Here is a 24721-nt window from a genome sequence, read left to right as displayed (position 1 = left end):
AAGATCTACCCCTTTCTCTCCTGGAAAGGAAGGGTCTTTTGGTTTTGAGATTCTCATTGGAAAATCTTTGTAAGATCTCTCACAGCCTCAAGGAGGGGACAGATTAAGACAGATGAAGCAGAAGTTCTCAGAGACCCCAGAGGGGACACCTGCAGAGAAGCAGAAATCTGGCTGTGTGAAAGCAGGTGCTGGGCAGAGTGAGGGGCCAATGCCCCTTTATTCTTTGATCCAGCTCTTCTGGCAGGACTGATGTCTGGCAGGCAGGCATGTGTGAATATCCTTATGCATGGCTTGCACACATCGTCATCACACACACACACACCCCAAGAGAGCCATGCATGTCAAGAGCTGTGGCCTGGCATTCCAGGCCAGTGTCACAGCTGATGAATGCTGGGAAGGACACTTATTCTCCCCTCTCCACACCCAGAGAAAACACTGCTGGGCAGAGGGGCACTCCTGGTAGGCATGGGCACTGCTGGACCTGCGGCCTGACGTCAGCCAAGCCGTGGGGCAGCGCCTGCAGTAATGATAGGAGAGCGTGAGCCACGTGCACATCTCATGTGTTTTCAATTTATCAGATTTGGACTTTTCTTTGCCCTTCCATAGGTGTACCCTATCCCACTCCAAGGAGCCTCCACTGGGTTAGAAGTGAGCTTGGATGCTGACTTTTTCAGCCCAGAGGTGTTAAGATGTGAGGCAGCCAGAGCAACCTTCCCATTGTGCCCTGAAAATACATCCATGTGCACCATGATCTAAAAAGGACTGGTGATCAGTCACCCTTGCTCCCCCAGCTGTGTCCTTGGACTTACAGCATCAGCATCCCTGCCCTGTCCTGTCCTGCTGAAGCAGAATCTGCATTTTTAAAAAGATCCCCGGGGATTCATAACATCTGGGTCTGAGAAGCACAGTCATAGAGAACAGTAGTGGGAAATAACCTCTTTGTTAGTTTCCTGAGGTGATCACAGGAAAGGGCTTGAGAGAGCACTGACACTGATCACAGCATCTAATTTAACCTGCATGTCAAAGGCAATGAGAATTTGCACCCCACGGTGATGGAGTGAGTGGTACTAATTAAGGATGCGTGTGGGGGACTCTGCCATCCTCTGCAGGTGATACATATCATTCATATAGGAGACTGGTCCCCTCCTCAGCCCTACTGCTGGGGAACACAAGGCGTGCCAACCTGGGCGGAATCAAGGCATATCCCTCCTTAGCCACCAACAAAGGAAGTCGCCCAAGACATAGGGAAGCTACTCACATCCCCTACAGCCTCTTGGAAACTGATTGTTTCTTTTCCCTTCTACTGACTGTTGGATATGAAAAATGAATTAATTCAAAACTTCAAACTGTCAAAATCAATTCTGATTACCTGGTAAATGGAAGAGAAAGAGTGTGCCCATCACAGAACCGCATCCAGAGCTGTCTCTGGGTCCCTCTGGTCTCCAATGACACAACTACATCCCAACCAGCAAGAGTCCTATCAGATCCTGCAGGACCAGACAGTACCAGGGGCATTCTGAGGGGTTCTTGATTTTTCCCAGTGCTGGGGACCGAACCCAGGGCCTCATGCTCACTAGACACACACTCTGCCAATGAGCCCAGCCCTGCCCAGAGTGTTCCAAAAAGCCAGTGTACATCATACGGGAGTTGCCACACAATGGCCGGCAGGCTCTGTGACTAACATAGAGACTCTCTGCTGACAGGGGCCTGGAAGGCCCAAGCCCACCCCTGAGTCCACAGCTACTTGGTCACAGGGCTCTGCATTTGGTAGAGCCGGTGACAGCATGGCCCCCCATGGTGTGAGGCTCTGTAGTGGGACTGATGCAGGCTCCAGCACCAGCAGCCAAGGGAGTTGCAGGCTCCAGCAGAGCCCACTGCACCCTGGCTACAAGGGGGGCCCTTGGAGAGGAGGCCCGTCTCCCAGCCTCAGGCCACGATGATGTTCACCTGCTACTTCTTTCAGGCCCACACTCCAGCTTTAAGTGCTAGAGAACAAAGGTAACCTGCCTTTATATTTCTGGAACCTAAGTGCTTTGCTCACCAGGTGTCTCTTCTGATACACTGACCCCATGGGAGAACCTTGCCTGCCAGAAGGGCTGGAAAGAGACATCTTGGCAGCACCTGCTGGGCTGAGTTGCCTTCTGACAGGTGGGACAAAGAACAGCCTGGGACTGGGACTGGGGGCATGAGTACTCTCTCTGCCTCTGACCAGCTAGGGGCTGATGTTTTCCCTTTCTTGGGCTCACCTGGACTAAAGTGGTCCCTTCCAGCTTCTAAAGCCGTCTTGCCATTTCTATGTCTTTGTCCTGAGACCTGTGAACTTGTAACTCCATTTCAACCCACAGTCACGTCACGGTCTTCTGCACCCAATATATAGGACACTGGTAGTAAAGAATGCTCTGTTTGATATAACTTCAAACCCAGTCGAAGCTCACTGGAATATGGAGATTAATTCATGACAGCATCTAGCAGCTTTTCTAAAATAAGAGGTACTGTATGTTCAGACCTCTCACCTATCGGTTTGATCTTAAAAATAAAAATATGAGCAGGTATCCATAATATTTTAAGCGGCCTAAGAATTCCAAAAATTTCTTTCCATACTCTGTGAGGAAGTCAGCATCCTCGACTGCTAAAAACACAAAGCATAATTTGTCAAGGTGTTTAAAGGAAGAATTTTCGAGATTCAATAAATTATATAAATAATAAAAATTTTAAAATAAAATTATTTATAGAATAAGGAATATAATTATTGTTGATAATACAATGCAATAATATTAATATTAATTTAAATGAGAATTTGGAAATTATCTATAATTCAAGTTTGATCATTTGTACCTATGTACTATATCTCAAAAAGGGGAACCTAGCTAACTCGGTGGCTCCAAATATTGTGACTTCTTACCAATCCTTATTGAAAACACATTGAAAAATCTAAATTGATGGGCTGGGGTTGTGGCTCAGTAGTAGAGCACATGCCTAGCACCTGTGAGGCACTGGGTTTGATCCTCAGCATTGAATAAAAAAATAAACAAGTAAAATAAAGTTATATAAAAAAAGACACCATTAATAATTTTTTTAAAAAAAATCCAAATGGATAAGGAGTTCCACTGGCATGTTCCCATATTTGAACCTCAGATGGCAGCCTCTTCAATAACACTTGAAGAAATGTATGGCAACTGATAGCCGAGAAATATTAAATGACTTGACTTATCCAACTAGTGTCTCATATCCAACTAGTGTCAAAGCTGAAACTGGGTGGTGACCACTCCTCTCCACCACCTTTCCAGGAAGAGGCTCACTTCATCGTGTATGTGGAGTGAACCAGAGTGTGTCCTGTAGTTGGCTCTACGTGGGACATAGCAGAGAGGCTCCAGACAGTCCAGGGCTGGATTCTGAGGATGGCCTTCAGAAAAGTCACCTAGACAGAACTCACTGTGGTCATTCAGCCCCTCCATAGTATGACATGAATATTAGATGTTAGGTCCAAAGGGAGGAAGTGCTTCCAATGGCCAAGGGCATCACAGGGCCAGAAAAGTACTTTAAGAGACTCTACTGAGGGGCCTGAGCTGTAGCTCAGTGGTAGAGCACTTGCCTAGCATGCATGAGGCACTGGGTTTGACCCTCAGCACCACATAAAAATAAATAAAATAAAGAGAGTCTACTGAGGGACACTGAAACCAACAAGACCATGAACAACACTACAGGGAACCATGACCTTGCCACCTTCAGCTCTCAACAAGACAGGTCTAAGGTCTGAGGCACACAGCCTCATGACACATGGCACAGCTTGGTCTTCCAAGATCTGACTCAGAGACGGGCAGGAAGTTTAGCCTTGAGTGACACTTTGAACACAGCCTTGAAACATTTCCACTGGTAGCACCTTTGCCTTATCTGCCCATTTTTCTTTCCAGAACCTTCTGGTGGATGCACCAAACAAGTGTTAAAAAAAAAAAAAGAAAGAAATCTGTTTTCCCATAATTTGTTTTCTCATTTGGAAGAACAAAAAAATTATCATGAAAATCTCTATAAAGTTTTATAGCCTAGCACAGATTTCAGTGTTTGCATTTGCATCTCCTGGCTCTGCTCTTCTCATGTTCATTTGTCCTTCATTCAGCAAATATATGTTGGGTCTGACTGAGTGCCTGACAAATATTAGGGAGGCAGCAGTGAATACACAGGGCAAAACTTCTGTCCCATTTTACAGGTGAGATGACTGAGGCTCACAGAATCCTAGTGCTTTGTCCAAAGTCACATTCCTAACCAATAGTGGACCTACAACTAAACTCAGACCTTCTACATCCAAAGTCTGTTTTCCCAACTACTTCCCAACCTTGTATCCTGTTGGTATTTTTCATATACATTGTGTAACTGCAAAAAAATAAGGACTTTTTTGTTTTCTGGGGCTTGGGATTTTATTATCTGTGGCCAGTCAACCATTCCAGCCACAAAGTTCCAGCCACAAATGTGGCTCTATTCTTGCTGAAGATGTGGACACTCCCCAGCAATGAAACCAGGCTGGTCTTGTAACCCAGAATCCCCGCAAATCCACTGAGGATCATTAGTCCCTGAAAGAAAAACACAAGCTCCTGTTCAGATAAGTCTACTACACCATGAACCAATCTGAAAGGCATTTATAATAACTGGTTTCCCTCAAAAGGCAGGTTTCCTTCTGAGGGGTTCATCTATGGGCCGTTCCAGCTCTAGTGTGACAATATGTCACCTGAATCATATTGTCAGAGTCAAACCTGGCTGAGAGCAAAACCAGTCAGTGAAGAGAATTTTAGAGAATTTTTTGGAGCATACGATAACCTTGGGGATGGAGATTTGGATCCAGAAGCTTGGGAGGTTTGGAAAGTCCAAAGGTATGGGGTGGAGAGAAGCAGTATGGGAAGAGTTCAGAATGAAAGGAGGGGAAGGAGCCATTTGCCTTGGGCTCTCAGCTCTGTATATCTGCAGGCAGGGCTGATGTGGCTGCCAAGGCTGACCTAGGATGCCCAGGTTTCCAATAACAAAAAGGTAACCCCCGAAGCTGAGATTTGAAAGATCCAAATGACACAGTCTTAGCCAATCTAATTTAGCCTCTAAATGGTAGTGCACTGGGAGAAGACAATGAAATAAAGAAAGCTCAGAAAGAAAAAGAGGGAGGGGAGACATCCACCATGACCCAGGGTTCTTAAATTACTTTCTCTAACCCTTTTGGTTTACCAATCCTATATCTTTGATTGTTAGTATATAAGAACCTCTTGGTGCTAAACTGGTCTGACAACTACATCTTTAAAAATAATAAGCCCAGATTTATGGTATTTGCAGAATTCTTTGGTATTTATATACCCTCTGTAGCCCTTTTCAAGACAATAGTGGCATCACAGAACATGGAGTTGGGCAGAGAGACCCACGATCAGCTCTCCTTGCCTCGAGCACACTCTAAGACTCTACATCTTATCCTGTCTCAAAATGGCAAGGCACCTCTCCAAGTATTCTTTCTCTACCAGTTCTTCCTATCAACGAAGCTTTGACAACTACCAGCTTCCAGTAAAATGGCTTCCAAAGGTCAGAACCAATACACTGAAGTCTATCAGGTATCACTGCATCAGTGATCAAGGCACAAGCTGACCCAAGGGAATATGAATATGATGGAATTTGCCTTCTCCACAAAGCTAATTAAATGACTTTTCCTGTCCCTCAATCATTCAAACTCTGAGTTTTGTAATCTTTTTCCAACTCTCAAACTTGCAAGGTAGTTGGTACATGATAAGAAGGAAGGAGGGTTCAGGCACAGTGTCGCACGCCTGTTATCCCAGCAGCTCTGCTCGGGAGACTGAGGCAGGAGGATGGCAAGTCCAAAGCCAACCTCAGCAATGACCAGGCTCTAAGCAACTCAGTGAGACCCTGTCTCTAAATAAAAACAAAATAGGGCTAGGGATGTGGCTCAGTGGCACAAGCACCCCTGAGATCAATCCCCAGTACCCTACCCACAAAAAGTCCACTACTCTGACACTATCTCCCAAATACGTCTCTCTAACATTTTTAGCACTGGGAGGAGTCAGCTAAGACTTCCTCAGTGTTACTACCCCAAAACCTGATAGTAAGTAATTATGCTTCCTGCTGACAAAATGCACAATGTTGAGCATGCCCAATTACAGAGAAACATCGAAATGTGAATAAGAAAAAAATAACCTATGACAGTTCTACAGTCACGGTAGGAGACGCAGCTCGTTTAACCAGGGAAGATAAAAATGAATGTCTTCCGGAAGGGCCTTAATCTTCTACAAGGTCTTTTCAATTAATTTAGCCATGAATAATTTCCTTTTTGAATTACTTGAAATTTTCCATTTTAAATATCAGAAGGCTATTTCTCAACCCATTTCTGCAATTAGATTAAGCCCTGAACTACACGCTGGGAAACAGAATTCCTTTCTATTCGTTTCCTAACAACACAAAGCCCTGGGTCCTAAGGAGAGGTTAAAGCAAGTATCTGAGACTTTAGAGACAAGAGAGTTGGTTCAATTCAACCCACTCCTGTTTCCTAAAGAATAATGTCCAAATATCTTAGCAGAACATTCCAGATGCTTCAAAATAGAACCTAAATGCCCTGTGTACCCCACAGACCAGCAGAGTCCTCACAAGATACCTCCAAGACATCAGTGATAGGGGAGAAAACAAGTCACAGTCCGTCAGCAGGGAGGGTGGTAGGAGCCCTAATTCTGGGACCAAGTTGTAGGTAGAAGGTGGGCCCATGGAAGCAAGTGTTCAGAACTGAGAGATCAACCCAAGAAAAAACAGCTGGAATCAAAAAGAAGGAGAACCCAGAACACCGCAGAGCGGTTGAAGCTGGCCTTTAGGGACCCTGTGAGGGTGGCTGGGCTTGTTTATGGAGGGTGGGAGGAGGAAAAGATAGAAACCTGATCCCCAGCCTCATCTAAAGAGGAAGCGCGCCCATCAACCTGTGTTCCGCCCCTTCATGCCTCTGTGCCTCTGTACAGGCAGTTCTTCTACCTAGAGTGCCATTACTGCTTTTTGTACCTAATAAACTCTCACTTCTCCCACAGCGCTCACCTCTCCTCTGCAAAGTTCTTCCCTGTGTCACCACATCTGTGCCACCTCTTTCTTGTACACACACCTCACCCCTAGTACTGAACAAGCACAATATTTGGTATGCAGTAGGTGCTTAACAAGTTTTTGTTGAGTGAATGAAAAGTTAAAAATAGTTGGGTGGGGGTTGTGGCTCGGTGATACAGCGCTTGCCTAGCATGTAGAAGGCCCTGGGTTTGATCCTCAGCACCTCATAAAAATAAATAAATAAAATAAAGATTAAAAGAGAAAGAATAGTTTACACTAAATTCAATAGTTTCATATGGTGTTAGAAAGTTCTACTGATATTGGCAATAGTTTAAAAAAGAGGCCATCGGATCAGAAGTGCTTGGCTTTCCCCCTGAGTCATCTAAGTCAGAGAAAGACAGAAGGAAGGGAGGAAAAAAAGAGTCCTTTGATAGACACAATCCTTGTCTCATATTCCTGAATCAAGAGGAGAATAAATATTTTCAGCATCTAAAGGAATTAAATTTAACAGCTGCAGATTCTTTGGTAGTGAATTCAAAGGTTTAACAACTGATATTCAAAAAATCATAATGGTCAGTGGAACACCTGAAAAACACCTGAGAAGCAATTGCTGTAGGCAGTCTTCTAGGGCTTTTCATACTGAGGATCAGACGTACCTGACAGATTCAAGGTCCACCTGAAGATTCTGATATAAAAGGTTTGGGTCAAGGCATCTTTGCCCAAAAACTCCCCCACCCCCCCGCAAGCTATAGTAATAGTGAATGTAGTTATTATAATAGTGAATGAAGGCATTCAATGGTCGCCTCTAAGCCACTGATGATGTCACTTGTGGTATACACAGCTGAACATTAAAGGAGATGGGGTAGCTGTCTGCTTGGTAGGTCAGAGAGAGCCCTCATTATAATAATTAAGGGCTGGGGATTTAGCTTGGTGGGTAGGGTGCTTGCCTGGTATGCTCAAGGCCCTATCCCCAGCACCAATAATAATGATAATAATGATAATAATAATAATAATTAATTAGTAATAATAATAGTTAAGCCTACCCTGTACTTACCTGGATCATCTCATGTGATCCTCCTAACAAGCGTGTAAAGGTAGGGACTGGTATTATTCCCACTGCACAATTATTGGAACGGGAACTTAGAGAGGCTAAGTAGCTTATACAGATACTAGGTGACAGAAGTGGGATTCCAAATCCTGACCAGTTATTCCAGAGGCTGTGTTCTTAGCTACTGTGCAATGCTGTCTTTTTGCTAAAGTATTTGGGGAAAAAAAAGTACCTCCCTAAAACACAACGTCTTATGAAAGCTGCTTCAATCTATATCACCTCTGATACATTTTGTCCAATAATGCATAGGAGCTGGTTCTTTTAATAAATCTTGGGCATTACACACACACACACCCGTGTGTGTGTGTGTGTGTGTGTGTGTGTGTGTGTGTCTGTCTTTTGTTCATCTCTGTATCCCGATATCCAAATAGCACAATATTTGGCCCATTACACTCTCAGTAACTATTTGATAAATTTAAAACACAATTCTGCAACCTTAATAACCACCATGTGACTATACCAGGCACTCCACTTAATCAAAGCTCCTGTGCTATGCAGCTCACATTGAAACAGACTGAAAACTGTGACTTAGCAACCCATGGGGAGGACACGGCCAGCATGAACACACTGGGATACACATGCTTTCTCTCTGTGACTGTATCTTAAACAAACCTGGAAGGATCTGGGGTCCCAGTGAAGTAGTGAATGCACGGCGAGCTTCTGTTCTGAGGCAGGACAGACACTATACTGGCTGTGGTGAGGAAAGATTCAGAGTCTATGCAGACTCCACTGGCTTTGTCCCGTAAGATGTCAATCATTGTCTCTACAGTGATGCTTTCTGAAAAAGAGAGAGATGGATAGCGAGGATATAACTGTGGCACGTTGTTAACCGAAACCCATTCACTCCTTTCTTTTTTACATTAATAAGCCCCTGAAATTATACATAGGAACATAACCACTCAATGACAGAATGCATTTCCCTGCTTTCTTTGTGACTAAGTCTTTTCTTTTGTGACTAAGTCACTAATTGTGGTCAATTCTGACCAATGGGAGGTCAGTAGAAATGGTATGTGCAACTTCCTGGTCACATCCACATCCTTGCCTTTCATTTTTCTCCCTTCCTGCTTGCTGGGAGATGCCAACAATCAGACCACAAATGGAGGTCCAGCCCTAGACTATCCATATACATCTGGACTATCACATGGGAAAGGAAGAACTTCCGTGTTCTTCAAGCCACACTAATTTGGAGTCTCTCTGTTATAGCACTTAGCTATATCTCAACTAGTACAATAACTCAATATATATCCATTAGGAAGTGTATGCAGTCTGGAAACAAGACTCCCAAGCTAGTGCTGTTTGGGATCAATACTAAATTTGGAGAATGACCACCCTACAGTCAAAAATATACACACAGAGAGGCATTTAGAATATTTGGAGGCTTTAAGATTATTGTCTCTGAATTCAGATGAATGAATAAACAAATCCTTGAGCCAGGCAAGGTGGTAGATGCCTATAATCCCAGTAGCTCAGGAGGCTGACACAGGAGGATCGTGTGTTCAAAGCCAGACTTAGCTACTTAGCAAGGCCCTAAGCAACTTAGCAAGACCTTGTCTCTACATAAAATATAAGAATGGGGCTTATATTTTATGTGGCTTAGTGGTTAAGCATCCCTGGGTTCTATCCCCGGTACAAAAACAAAAAAATCTTTATATGGGATCCCACATCTACAGGCTCCTCTCTGGTTATAATTCATTAAAAGGCTGTTTCAGTCTATGTTCACAAAGACAGAATCAAAACATCACACAGGGAGAGAATTTGCTAGCACAATGCATATCCTCTTTATAAATCTCTATAACAAGTCACAACTAAAAATATTTAAAATGTCTTTGACTTTTTTTTTAACTATCCAGTGTTCAAATTTTCTTACTTTCTCAAAAATTAGGTATTGATTTGGAGTTTTTCATTTGTTTGTTGTGGGGGATTGCAGGGCTGGAGATGGAACCCGGGGCCCTGAGAATGAACGCTCAGCATGGGCTCTACCACTATACTACATCTCCAGTCCTGGTGTAGGATTTGAATCAGAATCCAATGGGTTGGCAATATCTCTTGAATATTTTAATCTCTGCCTCTTGATTTGTCTTCTTGCATCTTATTTGTCATAGAAATCAGGTCATTCTTCCTGTAGAGTTTCACACAAGCTGGACTTGCATGTGGCATCCCCCTGGTGGAATTGAAGATGTTCCTCTCTCCTGTGCATTTCCTATAACCTAGAGGTTTCCCATAACCAGAAGTTTCATCAGATTTAAGGATACTGTTATGCTACGAACTACTGAACAACTTTCATCAAGCTAGTTTTGATTTCATTAAAAATCTTTAGAAGTTCTTTTTCAAATTCTCATTTTAAAATAAATACTTTCTTACCTTCCTATCCAGAATATATGACTTAAGTTTTACAGCAAAAGCCCTAAAGTATTCTTCTAGATGAGAGAAAAGGAAACTTGGACCAGGTAGAGATTATTTTAGGCCTATGGACCATATGGTCTCATTTTAACTTCCCTGTTGCAATGGCTCAAATTCACCAGTGCAGCATGAAGGCAGACATAAACAACACATAAATAACAGGTGTGTGCTACAGCTTGGATTCTGAACATCCCAGAAAGGCCCTTGTGTTGACAGCTTGGTTCCCCCTGCAGTGCTACTAGGAGGTGGGGCTTAGTAGAAGGAAGTTAGATCCTTGAGGGTGTGCTCTTGAAGAGGATATTGAGACCCTAGCCCCTCCCCGTCACCCCTCCCAAACAAGCATTTCCTAGCTGCCATGAGGTGAGCTATGTCTTTGCCATGTGCTCTCATGTTGATGTGCTACCATACCACACTCCCAAAAGCAATGGAGCCAAGTGACCATGGGCTGAAACCTCTGAAACTATGAGCCAAAATAAATCTTTCCTCCTTATAAGTTGTTTATCTCGGGTATTTTGTCACAGTGACAAAAAGATGACCAACAGAGTGTGTCTGTTCCAATTAAATTTTATATATAAAACGGGCAGCTGCTGCAGGATGTAATCTGCTGACTCCAGTTTTAATGGATCAAAAGTTTAATTTATACCAAGCTTGTAATTCCAGCAGCTCAGGAGGCTGAGGCAAGAGGATTACTGAGTCAGCCTCAGCAAAAAAGCGAGGCATTAGGGCTGGGGTTGTGACTCAGCAGTAGAGCACTCACCTACTATGAGTGAGGCCCTGGGTTCAATCCTCAGCACTACATATAAATAAATAAATAAAGATATTGTGTCCAACTTACAACTAAAAAAATAAATATTTTTTTTTAAAAAAAGAAGCCAGGTGCTAAGCAACTCAGACCCTGTCTCTAAATAAAATACAAAATAGGGCTGGGGATGTGGCTCAGTGATTGAGTGCCCCTGAGTTCAAAAAAAAAGTTCGACTTGCAAAATACATATATAACTAGCAAAGATAAAATGTGACCAGTGTGGGTTTCTTGGAAAAGTTTCCTCTCTGGCACAAAAATGGTAAACTATCTAATCAACACACTTACCTGAATATGGATTCTGATTAAGTCAGTAACTGGTAGCAGAGAGAGGGTTGATGAAGAGAATTCAAGACACTTCTACTCAATAAAGGTTCATGGAACAAAGGACTATGTAAGCATCACAAGAGGATCTTAAGATGAATAAAAGATAACACCCCCGCCCTCAAGGCCCAGCCGACTAGTGGAAAAGAGGAAACTATAAGGAGAAAATAAGCCAAATATATAACTGAGCTATAAGGAGTATACTTATTTGCAATAAGTATCACAAAGAACAACATGATAACATCAATGTTCAAAGAAAAAATAACATCAGTGAAAACAAGGGACCTCCATGGGCAAGAAAATATTGTGTAAAAATAAGTACAAGTTGTCTCCTAGCCTGGATACCAGGGAATTTTGGTAAAAGGTAGTCTTTATGTCTAAAGTCCATTCTCTACCCCTCCTCTTCATCCTTCCAAATCCAGACCAGTGCTCTACAATAGCTACAAGCAAAGTGTGAGAAGGAGAATCCTAAAGGACAGCCCGACTCACCTTCTTGCTTTTCTAAGCTGTCTTTGCCTGCACAGTTGTCTGGGTGGTCATCAGCTGGAGAAAAAATCTGGGAAAAATTGAACTCATCCTCTCCTGTCCACCAGCCTTGACTCTGAGCGTAAGTCCTGAGTTCAGGGTGCTCCGCGTCCATCTTTGTAGTGAGGGAAAGCTGATTGCAGATGCACTTTACTCCCTCTGCAGAGTACAAAGCAAGTACACTTAGGCAAACTTAATCAGGAAATGGAAATTCATGGGAAATCCTTCCTTGGAACACTGACTTTATAGGAAGGAATGAATTCAAATTTTGAAGCAAGATACACAATCTTGGTCCCCTTTCTAGTTCCACCAATATTGACTGGCATCATCACATTTTAAATGTGTAATAACTTTATTGCTCTTAAATTCACAATCAAAATGAAATACACAAGGCCCTTCATTCTAAATAACCCCAAGTGTGCATTACCTACAAGAGAAGTGAAAGGTCCTTTGGAAGAGGTAGTGCTGACAAGATTTAGAAATTCCTCCACAAAAATGTTCTGTAGCATCCACAGGTCCCTCCTCCCCAGTCTGACTCTTTTTCACCTGGAAGCACACTTTATACCACCCCGACTCACCCAAATACATACACACACACACACACACACACACACACACACACACACACAATCTATAATGCAAATCAGACACTTCTCTGTTCAACATTTTTTCAACATTTAGAAAAACACGTGGCAATGATAATGAATCATTTCAGAACAAGGAATGGCCAGACATAGTGGCACATGCCTTTAATCCCAGCAGCTCAGGAGGCTGAGGCAGGAAGATCTCAGGTTGAAAGCCTGCCTCAGCAATTGAGCGAGACTATAAGCAACCTAGTAAGACCCTGCCTCAAAATTTTAAAAAATTTAATAAAGGACTGGGGTCAATCCCTGGTACAAAAAAAAAGTGGGGAGAATGTACTTATAAATATATGTGTGTCTAGATGTATGTGTGAAAAATATATGGAAATATTTTCCTTATAAATATATGTATAGCTAAATGAACTCAGAAAGGACTGCCTTCTGAGTATACTCTCGCTTAATGAATGAGGATTAGGTGAGAATCCTCTCAGCTGACAGACTTGCTCTGTTTCTTCAATTTTTTTCTTTCTTTTTTTTTCAGTTGTATATGGACATAATATTTTTATTTATTTATTTATATGTGGTGCTGAGAATTGAGCCCAGTGCTTCTACATGCTAGGCAAGTGCTCTGCCACTGAGCTATAACTCCAGCCCTGTTTCCTCCATTTCTGTATTTGCAGGCTGAGCTTCAAACACATGGAGAGCAACTTGGCCTTTAAGCTTGAGATGGTGTTCAGAGTGCAAACATCAAGCTATCAGGGCTAGTGCACAAGGCCCATTCACAATTGTTGCTCCCAGGGAACATGCTGAGCTTCCAAATTCTTAAACAATAAAGTGGGAGAGAGCAAGTCAGCCTAAACTATAAGCTGCTATAGAGCCATTACTTCCTAAAACCCAGTCCCTGGAGGCAGGCTCAGTGCTGGGCTAAGTGCACCCAGGATGTTTTGCTTCACTGATTTACACTTCCAAAATAAGCACTCCTAGATGATGGGCACTGGTCTTTTTCCATTCATTTTTTTTTTCAGAGCATACCACAGGAGTCAAATTATAAACAATTTAAAAATTTTAAAAAATTGTTTTAACCTAAACTGGTGATTTTGATATCATTTATACTAAGTTTTATTTTTTGTTTTTTTGTGTGTGTGTTTTTTTTTTCACAAACAGCTCCACAGATGTTACTCTCCTAGAGGGCTGATTTATGGTCGACATTTGCTTTTAGGAATCACCATTTGTAGGACAGAGCACATTAATCCTACTGCCATCGATCACACTACTGTTGGGATCACAGGACAAGAAATCGATAAGCCCAAGAAATGATTGTGTGTGTGTTTTTTTTTTTAATTTGAATGTTTAGTGAAAGACAACATTCATTTTGTGGAGATGGATTTTTTAAGCTATATTTTGAAGGGGCTTGGCTTTTGAAATGAAGTTATAGATCAAAACGTCTTTGATTCTACTTAAAAGCAATATGATGGCTTTGAAGCACGGCCCACTAGCCTTCTCAATGGAACCATTCAACAGGAAGACTTCAGGGGCTGGGTTGTGGCTCAGCGGTAGAGCGCTCGCCTAGCATGTGCGAGGCCCTGGGTTCCATCCTCGGCACCACATAAAAATAAATAAAATAAAGGTATTGTATCTATCCAGAACACTTCCTCTTAGGAAAGGAGTTCGAGGGCTGGGGTTGTGACTTAGTGTGAGGCACTGGGTTCAGTCCCCAATACCACATATAAAAAAAATACTAAATAAACAGAATAAAGTTATTGTGTCCATATACAACTAAAAACATTAAAGAAAGGAGTGTGAGGTGAGGTTCCTGCACTGTGGGAAAGATGGAGACCTGATGGGCCACACAGGTTATCCTTGTCCTATAAATACTGAAAGAGTTGGGCAAAGTGGGCAAAGTGGGAACCTGCTGGTTCCATGCTAGGTAGAGAGGGGTGGAGAAATTCCTGTGGTTGCTGAGGGACCCCTAGCCCATTCAATAAATAGTCTTATGGGAATGAGAAAACACCACTCCCTTATCCAGGCAGACACCGCCTTCACACAGTTTGACCAGGAAACCACTATCCAGATTTCTCTGCCTCCATGGGCAACTAACTGTGTATGGGGTTCAATGTGCCCAACATCCAGAGAAGCCCTGATCACTGGACTTTGTGCACAGGAAACAAGTATGACTTCCAGTTTCTGAACGAGATCTGCTTCTAACTCAGGTCAGATCTGGCGCCAGTCACCCCTAAGGCAAGTGTGGCAAATAGGTTTCGTCCCAACATCTTTTCTGATTCGTTGGAAAATTAAGTTGAAAAAAATACATTGGCCAAATATAGGTTCAATAAGAAGTATGCAGGAATCTACTAGCCATGTCTTTGTGGACACAGGTGGGAAGAGTGGCAGTGCATGTGCTATGCATTTATCATTCTGTCCTAAAGAATGTAAGAGTGTGTCACTGGCCAATCCTCAGAACTCTTGGGAGCCTTTTAACCCATTCTGGGATCCAATCCCATCTAGAATATGAGAGTGCTGAGGTGCTGATTCAAGGTCACCACTCCTACCTCTAATGCTTCCTTCCCTGTGGTGTCTTAGGAGCCAGGGCCACAGAGCAGCAATTTTATGAGCACTAAATCCTTCCATGAGAACTATCAAGTTCTCTGCCCTTCTAGGATCATTGCCTCACAGAGAAATGGCCTGATTGGTCTATAGTAGTACTGAACAGTCCTCTCACAGATCCAAACTCCTTCTTTTAGAGGACCATTCCAACCACAAACAGTTACAGGGCACGGTAGCTGCTTCAAACTCAGGTCAGTTTCCCGTTGAAGGGATTTGTCGATCTATTCTCAATGACCACCCTGGTCAATAGAGTAACGGATTGAGTCATGCAGCAACCTGTAGTCAGAATTGGTTCCTGCCCAGAAAGCAAACAGAAAATAGGAAATGTTAGGAATATGCTTCCCAAGGGCCAGCATCCCTTCACTCCAGATTCAGAAAACCCCAGGTGCATCTCCAGAAACAGATGCCCAGGAGTGAACGGTGTGCTTAAGCATGAAGAGCCAGCACAGTCAGGGGCTGCATGGTAGCATGATTTCTCTGGGTCTGGTGTTGTGGGTCCAGCCAACATCCATCTCAGTCTTTCACATGCTCAAAACCACTCACCTGTGATTTTCTCAGCAGCCCAGTACTTCCCTACGGTCTCAAGCACCCAGGCCTCGTCTCGATCCACAAGCAGATACGCACTTTGGAAGCTATGGCAGGAGTTTGCATCTTCGTAATAATTCCCACCTTGTCCATGTTCTTCCAACAAGGAGACGATGACATCTAAGGCTTCTTTAGCTGTTGTCCCTCTTTCTAAACCAAGCCTGAAGTCAGGAAACGAGAAGTGTTCCTCAGTCATTTCAACCCACATGATTATTGTCATAGCAACCAAAGACCAAGACAAGGCCCAGACCTGAAGCACACCAATGCATGTACGATGTTCAATTTGCAGACCAACATGCAAACCAATCAACAATACTTTCAACTCAAAACACCTCTATCACACATTCAGTTACAAATGCAAAAATCATCCCCCTTCTGCACAGACAGAATCAGGAACCAGCAGCTTTTTCCCCTGGAAAGCCCCCTCTTTCTCTGTGCTGACTCCGTCTCCCATGAATCTGTCTGGCTCAGCTCTAACCCTCAGCAAGCCCTGTGCTTCCTCCTGACTCCTACCTAGACAAAAGGAAATCTCTGCCCAGCCCAGCTTTGCCCGCCATCATTCTATACAGGTGTTTTGGTTATTGCTACAAATTGTGTCCCTGCAAAATTCATATGACGGAACCTGATCACCCAATATAATGATACTAGGCAAGGAGGCCTTTGGGAAATGACTAATAATAGAGGAACCTTATGATGGGATTAGTGTTTGTATGAAGGAGGCCTCGAGAGCTACCTTGCCCCATCTACCATAAGGACACAGCAAGAAGGCACCACCTGTGAGTCAGATATGCATTCACACCAGACACCAAAGTTGGCACCTTGAACTTGGACTTCCCAGCTCCCAAACTATGAGCAATAAGTTTCTGTTGTTTATCAGTATCCTATTTATAGTTATCTCAGTCTGGATGGTCTAAGACAATTAGTAATAAAAGTATTTGATTACCAATCATTCTCTGTGTATATAATTTGCTCAGAGATCTCATTAGAAATGGTTGTCTAGGAGGCCATGCTCCATCCTTTTTCTACGTATTTCCCTCCTACCTATTTGCCTGCAGCAATTGGTGTGGCTTACAGCTTCAGTTATCAAAAGAACACACCTTCCTTCTGAAGTGAGACATCCATCCTGGCCCTTCCAATTAATAAACCTTTTAAAGAGAGTACAGATACTGCCCTCTGTGTGACCATAGGCAGTTTACATAATACATTTGAACTTCAGTTTTATGACATCCATGAAATTAGTTCCTCTATCATTGGGTTACAATGGATATGAGTTTCATGAGATAATGAACATGAAAATAGATGGCCTGGGGCTGGGGATATGGCTCAGTGGTAGAGCATTTTCCTGGCATGAGGCCCTGGGGTCCAATCCCCAACACTGCAAAAGAAAAAAAAAAGAATGGCATAGTGCCTAGGACCAAATAAATGATGAGTAGATTTCAGGGGGCAGAACACTGTGGCAGAGAAATCTGCAATTCAGAAATAAAGAACTAACTTCTCGCTCTGGTTTAACTACTCACAGGCAGTATGATCTTAAGTAACGTCTTCTTTTCAAACCTCTATTTTCTTATTGGTAAAGTAAAATTATTTCTACCTCCCTCCTCAGGCTGGTATGAAAGAAGATGGTACATCATACGTATTCAGTTCATTTATTCATCTGATCATTCAAATTGTAAGTCTGCTGGCAAAAATTCAAGAGTCTTAGAGCAAAGCTACTGAGATGGTGGTACAAGCCTGTTCTTGGTGAATTTTCAACACAAGAAGCAGTAGCTATTAAAATTCACCCAATTCAGTGCTTTCGGAAGGAGCATTCCACTGTGCTGTCATGGAGAAGAAAAGATAATGTAGCCACAAGCTATGGACTTATTCTGTAACAGGCTTATTTTCATAGTCGATTTATTACGTACTGATTCATTTGAAATTTCACATTCTAAGCTCATTTAAGAAGGCTTGGTTACAAAGCTCTGATCTACAAAGCTGAACCCTAACGCCTTAGGAAAGTGATACAAATTTTTAAAAATAACCCTGATCCTTTTGTGGTTCACAAGCATGGGGATTGGGTTTGCCCACAGTTGTCTGGGAAACACCTCCCTCAAACCTACCACATTGGCACATTACCCACCTGACATGAAAAGAAAAAAAAAAAAGAGCAAGCTCACTGAAAGATAGAATTAAGTAGACTTTTCTGCTCAAGGTTGTCTTCTCCAAAAAGGAGCAGCAAGAGTGAGAGCTCATATTACCTTGAGGATCTGGAGCAAACCAGTGTGCTGTGAGACCTGCATCACCAGAACTGCACCTGGAAGGCCTCCTTTCTCCTTCCCAAGGTCCCTGGTGGGCCCCGGTCACAATGCTTCCTACATCTGCTCCAGCAGATTCTGCTCCTAGGGCCTTTGCAGGGCCCCATCTGACCCATGCAAGTCTATGTAAGGACAGGTGAACACGTAGCCGTGCTCAGTAGCCCCATCTTTGGAGGCTGGGATCTCTCTAATGTTCTCTGGATATTCAGCCTGTTTACCTTCCACTGAAACCCACAATGTGTGCACTTGCCTCCACCCTGACTTGGATGCCCTACATGCACAGCAGGACCTCAGCACCCCACTACAGACATAATTGTGGTTTCACTCTCCTCCTCCTCAGACCAGGACCATGGGTGGCTCCATGAACCCACATGACCACCTCCAGCTAGTCTCCCAATCATAGAATGAAGACAGGACCACCAGCTCCTCAGTGCAAAGCCACAAAGGACATCAGGGTTCTGTACTCTCCTCTGAGACTGAGAGATGCAGGAGAATCCCATGTCACTGAGTGTGGAGGAAATGCCACCGATACCAGGCCTGTGGTAATCCTGGGACACACCCAGCATCCAGAGGCCTATTTTAATGCTGTTTTCAACTGCTTTGCCTCCTACATGGAGTAGATTCATGTGGTTCCAAATAAGAACAGCACTTTTCTGGCCCCAGTGCCTCACTTCCCTTCCAACACCCCACATTAGCCTGGGTAAGATCAGGTTAGGGAAAGGGATGAAATTGAATGAGCCAAAATTATAGTCTCATTCTGAGATCTACTTTCAGTGTAACTCAGATCCTTCCAAACTGTATGCTTTGTCCAGGTTGTTCTGGGCCTGAGAGTTAACTGCTCCTAAATGCAATTCCTAGTTTTATGGGAAAATATTTATTTGGGGCTCACAGCCTTGTCACAAGTATGTCAAGCTAGCCCCACCCCATCCTGAAAGATTTACACATCTCACAAGGAAGAAGAGAAACACCTGCACATTCTTTACTTAAAGCCCCTTTAAGAAGTCTGCATATCTTTTCAATATCTGTGCCTCTAGAGACAAGAGGGACCCTGTCCCTTTGTATGCCAAATAAGGTAAAACTAAGTTATAACTAGATTTACTGTGGGATATGTAATTGCTGCTCCTGGAAAACAAATGAAAACAGTCGACACCCCTCCCCTTAGCCTGGTATTCTTAGAGGACTCTGCCAATTACCTTCCTTCTTCCCATAATCAACAAGTTTGTAAGTCCCCTCGGGAGTAACAGCTGTTATGGCTTAGATATGAGGTGTCCCCCCAAAAGCTCATGTGAGACAATGCAAGAAAGTTTAGAGGTGAAATGATTGGGTTATGTGAGCCTTCAGTGCATTAGTGCTCTGATAGGGATTAACTGGGTGGTAATGATAGGCTGAAAGAGTGTGGCTGGAGGAGGTAGGTCACCAGGGGTGTGCCTTTGGGGTTTATATTCTGTCCCTGGAAAACGGAGCTTTTCTCTGCTTCTGGTACCCAGGTCCTGAGCTGCTTCCTCCATCACACCTTTCTCCATGATGCTCTGTTTCACCTGGGCCCAGAGCAATGGAGTTGGCCGTTTATGGACTGAGACCTCTGAAACCATGAGCCAAATAAACTTTTATGTCTCTAATTGTTCTTGTCAGATCTTTTGGTGACAGCAGCTAAAAATCTGACTAAAACAATGGCCTTCTGGACATTAAAAAATTCCCAGCCTTCAACCAGAGGGCTGGACGTAGGAAGGTAAGGCTGTGAACTGATCGTACATGTCCCCCCACCCCCAAAATTTGTATGTTGAACAGCCCAATCCCCAATGTGATGGTACTTAGAGGTGCCTTTGGAAGGTTTTTAGGTCATGAGGATGGAGCCCTTGTGATGAGATTAGGGTCTTTATGAAAGAGACACCAGATCTTGTCCTCTTTCTGCTGTCTGTCACGTAAGGGCACAAAGAACAGGCAGGGTCTGCAAACCAGAAAGTGGGTGCTCACCAGACACTGGGTCTGCTGGCACCCCGATCTTTAACTTCCCAACCTCCAGAAGAGAAATAAACATCTGTTGTTTAAACTCTCCAGTCTATGATACCTTTATCATAGCAGCCCAAATCAACTAAGAAAGGTCACAAGTGGATGTTAAGTGCTGCATTGATTTGGGAATTTGAAATTGATGGAAACACATGGTTTTGGATTGCACTTCTGCACTAGGCTCCAACATACCAGACCAGACCAGACCAGACCAAAAGGGAATCACGCAGGCCAAATGCCCCAAAATCAAACTAAAAGCTTTGTTAGGTGCAGTGGCACACTTCTATAATCCCAGCAGTTCCGGAGGCTGAGGCAAGAGAATCACAAATTCAAAGCCAGCCCCGGTAATTTAGCAAGGCCCTAAACAACTTAGCACGAACCTGTCTCTAAATAAAATTCAAAAAGGGCTGGGGAGGGGCTGGGGTTGTGGCTCAGCAGTAGAGCGCTCACCTAGCATGTTCAAGGCCCTGGGTTCGATCCTCAGCACCACATAAAAACAAATAAACAAAATAAAGGTATTGTGTACAACTAAAAAAAAAGAAAAAGGGCTGTGGAGGGGCTGGGGTTGTGGCTTAGTGGTAGAGCGCTTGACTCCCATGTGTGCGTCACTGGGTTCAATCCTCAGCACCACATAAACATAAATAAATAAAATAAAGGTATTGTGTCCATCTACAACTAAAATACTTTTAAAAAAAAAGAGTTTAAAAAAATAAATTTTTAAAAAAAGGGCTGGGGATATGGCTCAGTGGTTAATCGCCCCTGAGTTCAATTCCTGGTACCAAGTGGGTAGGAGGGACTGAAGCTTTAAGGGAGCACGAAATACTCCAATTTTTTATTAAAACAATAGATTCCAGTCTGCCTGAGTCAGCATAACAAGGAAGTCCCTTCTGCTTTCACACTTCCAAAAAACGTAACCTAAAATAACCTAATGTTAACCAATCCATTTTTCCCCTGCTCTTCTGTTTCCTTGTTTCCATTTTATAAAACCACTGTTCTGCTATTGCCTCATGGGAATATTATTTTGCATAATGAAGGCTACCCTGATTCATGCGTCACAAATAAATGCCAACTTGACCTCAAACTAAATTTGAGGTCAAGATGGCATTTTGACAGAAGTCAGGGTGTGTGATTTTTGGGCTCCGTTCCACCTCTCAGTGTCCAGAGCTTCCTGTCTCATTAGAGTAGGACTTCGATCTAATGCAGAGAGGAGTGGTTCACCTGAGGTTAGCAGGTCCTGGTATTTCTGGTCCAGTCACCATCTAGCCTTGGTGCTGTGGGCAAGTCCTTAAACTCCAGCTTCCTCATCTACTAAATTTAAGTAAACAAACAGACCAATGTCATGGCTGGTTGTGAGAACTGAATGAAATACATGCACATATGTCTTCCTAGAGTGATCAGCGAGCTAGAACTAATGGCAGTTCGTTCCTCCTATAGTGATCAGCCTCCCTTCAAATCACCTGTGAGTTTCCACATGTGTAAACCACCTATAAGATAAACTACAGGGCTTTCCAAATTTTCACACTGGCTTCTTTCCAGTGACTTTTGTATTGATGTTCTTGCCATGCTGAGGGGCTGACGAGATGTGTCCAGAATTATAAAATATTCTGAAATACTGAGATTGACTGGGTTTTTGTGCCAACATTAAACACAGATAGGATGAGCAAAAGTTAATCTGCAGATAAAGAAAAGAATAAGGCAGTTATGCAAAGAAGAGACTTGGAACACTGAAGGAATGGGGTGACCTATCCTAGCCAGCCGTAAGTGTTATCAAGGAAAATGCTAAATAAACCTTCTTTTTTCACTTGCTCTTAATTGACTTATAAAAAAAAAAAAACAGTAATTTTGGAGGACACACAGCTAGGCAATAACATTATTAATCCCCCACTGGCTTTGCTGTAGATGATACCTGTGGGTTATGACAATAGCTCTCTAGGGTCCTTCAGGGACCTGAGGCCCACTGTTGCTGAAAGTGACTCTTCACTTGGGCCTACAGATGTCGGATGGGCAACTGGGATGGGATAAAAAAGCTGGCATCTCTATCTTCATACTGTGTCTCTCTCCTTTGTTGCCTCAACATCTGAGCCTAATTCTACTCAGCCCTGCTGAGAACACTGGAGAAATGTTTTCTGCAAAGTATAATATAGGGTTGACTTTACCAGACTTGCCTTGTGGCTCTCAGTCTCCCTACTTCAAGGCTAAAGGCACCTACCAGCTTCCACGACCAGAAGTACCAGATCATGAAAGGAATGAAAAGAGGTGACATCAGAGTTCCTGGTAGATCTCTGCCTATTCCCAGAAAACACAGGACTATTCCTCCCCTTCCTTAGCCTCTCTCTCTCCTCATGATTCCTCTCCTGTGTCTGTAACCCCTTGACTCTGGAGTTGAGAAGCTGATTTGTGAGCAAAACCCTTTCTCTTCCATTCTTTGGTCAATGAATAAAGCCTTTCTTTCTCCCCAGTACTCAACTCACAGACATGACTCTTCCATGGGTCCAGCCTCCAAAGCTGAGCCTAGTAACATCAGCTCAGAGAGCAGAGGGTTAAATTTCAGGGATTTTGGACCAATTGTTAAGCAACTGGTAGCCATGAAATCTGTCCTGGTGAGAGTAGAAAAGTCCACAAATCAGGGCTGCCCCTCCCCCAGTTGATTATTAAACATTTCCCAGCATACAACAGACTAATGGATCCTAAAAGCTTTCTAGTCCTCCTAGGTGCTGAAGCCTACATGCATTATCATGACAGCCAAACCCTGGATTGTAAGAGACACCTTGACATTCAGTTAATAAATTCTCCCCTTTATGTTAGCTCCTGTCAGCTACTTGGCACTTAGAACCAGCCTCATGAAATGCAGAAACGTCTGTGTCTATGTGCCTTTTCTGGGGGTTGAGGATAGGAATGGGGGGAATTGGTTGACAGAGTCCCACAGAGATCTGTGGATAGTAAAAATAAAAAAACTAAACAAATACATAAAAAACAAAGCTTGGTTTTTAGCGTCAGCATCAGTGGAAGTATTGATGCTCTTGCCCTAATGCTTGCATTCACACAAGCCTTTAAGAAATACGTATGAATTGTACCTTTATTTTAAATCCGGTGCCTGTTAGAATGCTACTGTCATTCATTTATGTCTCTTTGAACTGAGATTGGATTTGAAACATATGGTTGGAAAACACAAAGGACCAGGATACTTATGAAAACTGCTGTACTTTTTAAAATATTCCATTAAAGTCTAGCAGATACTTGGAGTATAAAATATAAACAGCCTCCTCTCACAGGAGCTGACCAGGAAAGAACTGTCATCCAAGCACAGAGGACAAGCAAGGTCAGAGAAAGTAGGGGCACCTCACACAGCAATACCTAGAATGATACTGAGTCTGACATCGAAAGGATGGAACCAACCCACGGCAAGTTCCCCCTGCAGCAGGGCTATTCTGTCTTTGTCACCCCTCTGAACCTTCTGGAGGGATTGTTCAAACAGATTGCTGGCCCCACCCCTAGATTCAGCAGAGGTCTGGTGGGGACTGATAATATCTAACAGGTTCCCAGACCATGTTTGCTCACCGTTCACACTTTGAGAAACAGTGTTCTAGAATCTGATCACCAAACTGTGGTTGGTGAATCCTCAACATTAATATCTCCTGGAGCTTCCTACAAATGCACATAAGATGGAGTTTGGTTGCTCTGAAATGGTCCCTTAGAATTTCACCAGACTTGGCTGAACTGATCCTAGCCAGTTTAAAGCTGAGACCAAACCCTGAACTCAAAGATCCATGCAAGGTGCAGATAACAGAGGCCCCACTCTGAAGAGCCTGCTTGTCACAGGGTCCTCCTCACTCCTTTTTTTATTGCAGAAACTACACAGGGATAGCCAGGGCAAGAGTTAAAACTAAATAGCTAAAGTTCAGCCCTTACCCTGTCATCTATTCCTGACATATGTTATTATTCCAGACCTTGCTAGCTATCACAACACCAATTATGTGCCAAATTTATCTTTGCTGTCTATATCCCTGAGTCTTGCAAATAGATCCAAGTCAAAAACTCCTCCTCAAAGCATCCCAAATGTGTCCAGTCTGTGACAATATTTGAACACAGAGCAGAGCTTGCTGACCATCCTCACTTTGTGAACCAGTGCTCTAGAAATTGTTTCAGTGCTTATATCCCGGAACTCTGTGCCACACATGTGATGTCCAATTTCCTTGAGTCACCTCTCTCCTACTGTCATCTCTTATATTGTTCATACAATTTGCATTGCTCAACTTTCTGTCTCCTCCCTGCAACCACATTAAAATCTTGTTGAAGCTTTGAGCTTCTTTATGCACTCAGGGTCAAGCACAAAGTAGATATTCAGTAAACTCCTGTTGCCTTATAGGTTGATAATCTTGAAAAGATCAATCTGAAGCATACAAGGAAAAAAAAACATTCTCAAAATAATGGCATT

The 24721-nt window shown here is 43.1% G+C and overlaps 1 protein-coding gene and 1 non-coding gene across 5 annotated transcripts in view; one reads left to right on the top strand and one right to left on the bottom strand.

Moving 5' to 3' along the window:
* The window catches only part of Scrn1 (secernin 1), a 63623-nt gene that overhangs the window by 6197 nt on the left and 32705 nt on the right, over nt 1-24721 (bottom strand). For all 4 annotated transcript variants that reach the window (XM_078039912.1, XM_078039913.1, XM_078039915.1 and 1 more), the window contains 3 exons: nt 15944-16146; nt 12180-12374; nt 8780-8945 (listed from right to left, as the gene is read on the bottom strand). In XM_078039912.1, coding sequence (XP_077896038.1) covers nt 8780-8945; nt 12180-12374; nt 15944-16146 — 564 coding nt within the window. The remainder of the gene's footprint in view (nt 1-8779; nt 8946-12179; nt 12375-15943; nt 16147-24721) is intronic.
* Nucleotides 18011-18110, top strand: LOC144375536 (small nucleolar RNA U13). Its single transcript, XR_013435603.1, has one exon. It is a non-coding gene; the product is annotated as a small nucleolar RNA U13 (small nucleolar RNA).

This window comes from Ictidomys tridecemlineatus, chromosome 2, assembly GCF_052094955.1.
Source record: "Ictidomys tridecemlineatus isolate mIctTri1 chromosome 2, mIctTri1.hap1, whole genome shotgun sequence".
Lineage (NCBI taxonomy): Eukaryota > Metazoa > Chordata > Mammalia > Rodentia > Sciuridae > Ictidomys > Ictidomys tridecemlineatus.
The sequence above is the reverse complement of the archived record's forward strand: the minus strand, read 5'-3'. Positions and strand labels throughout refer to the sequence as shown.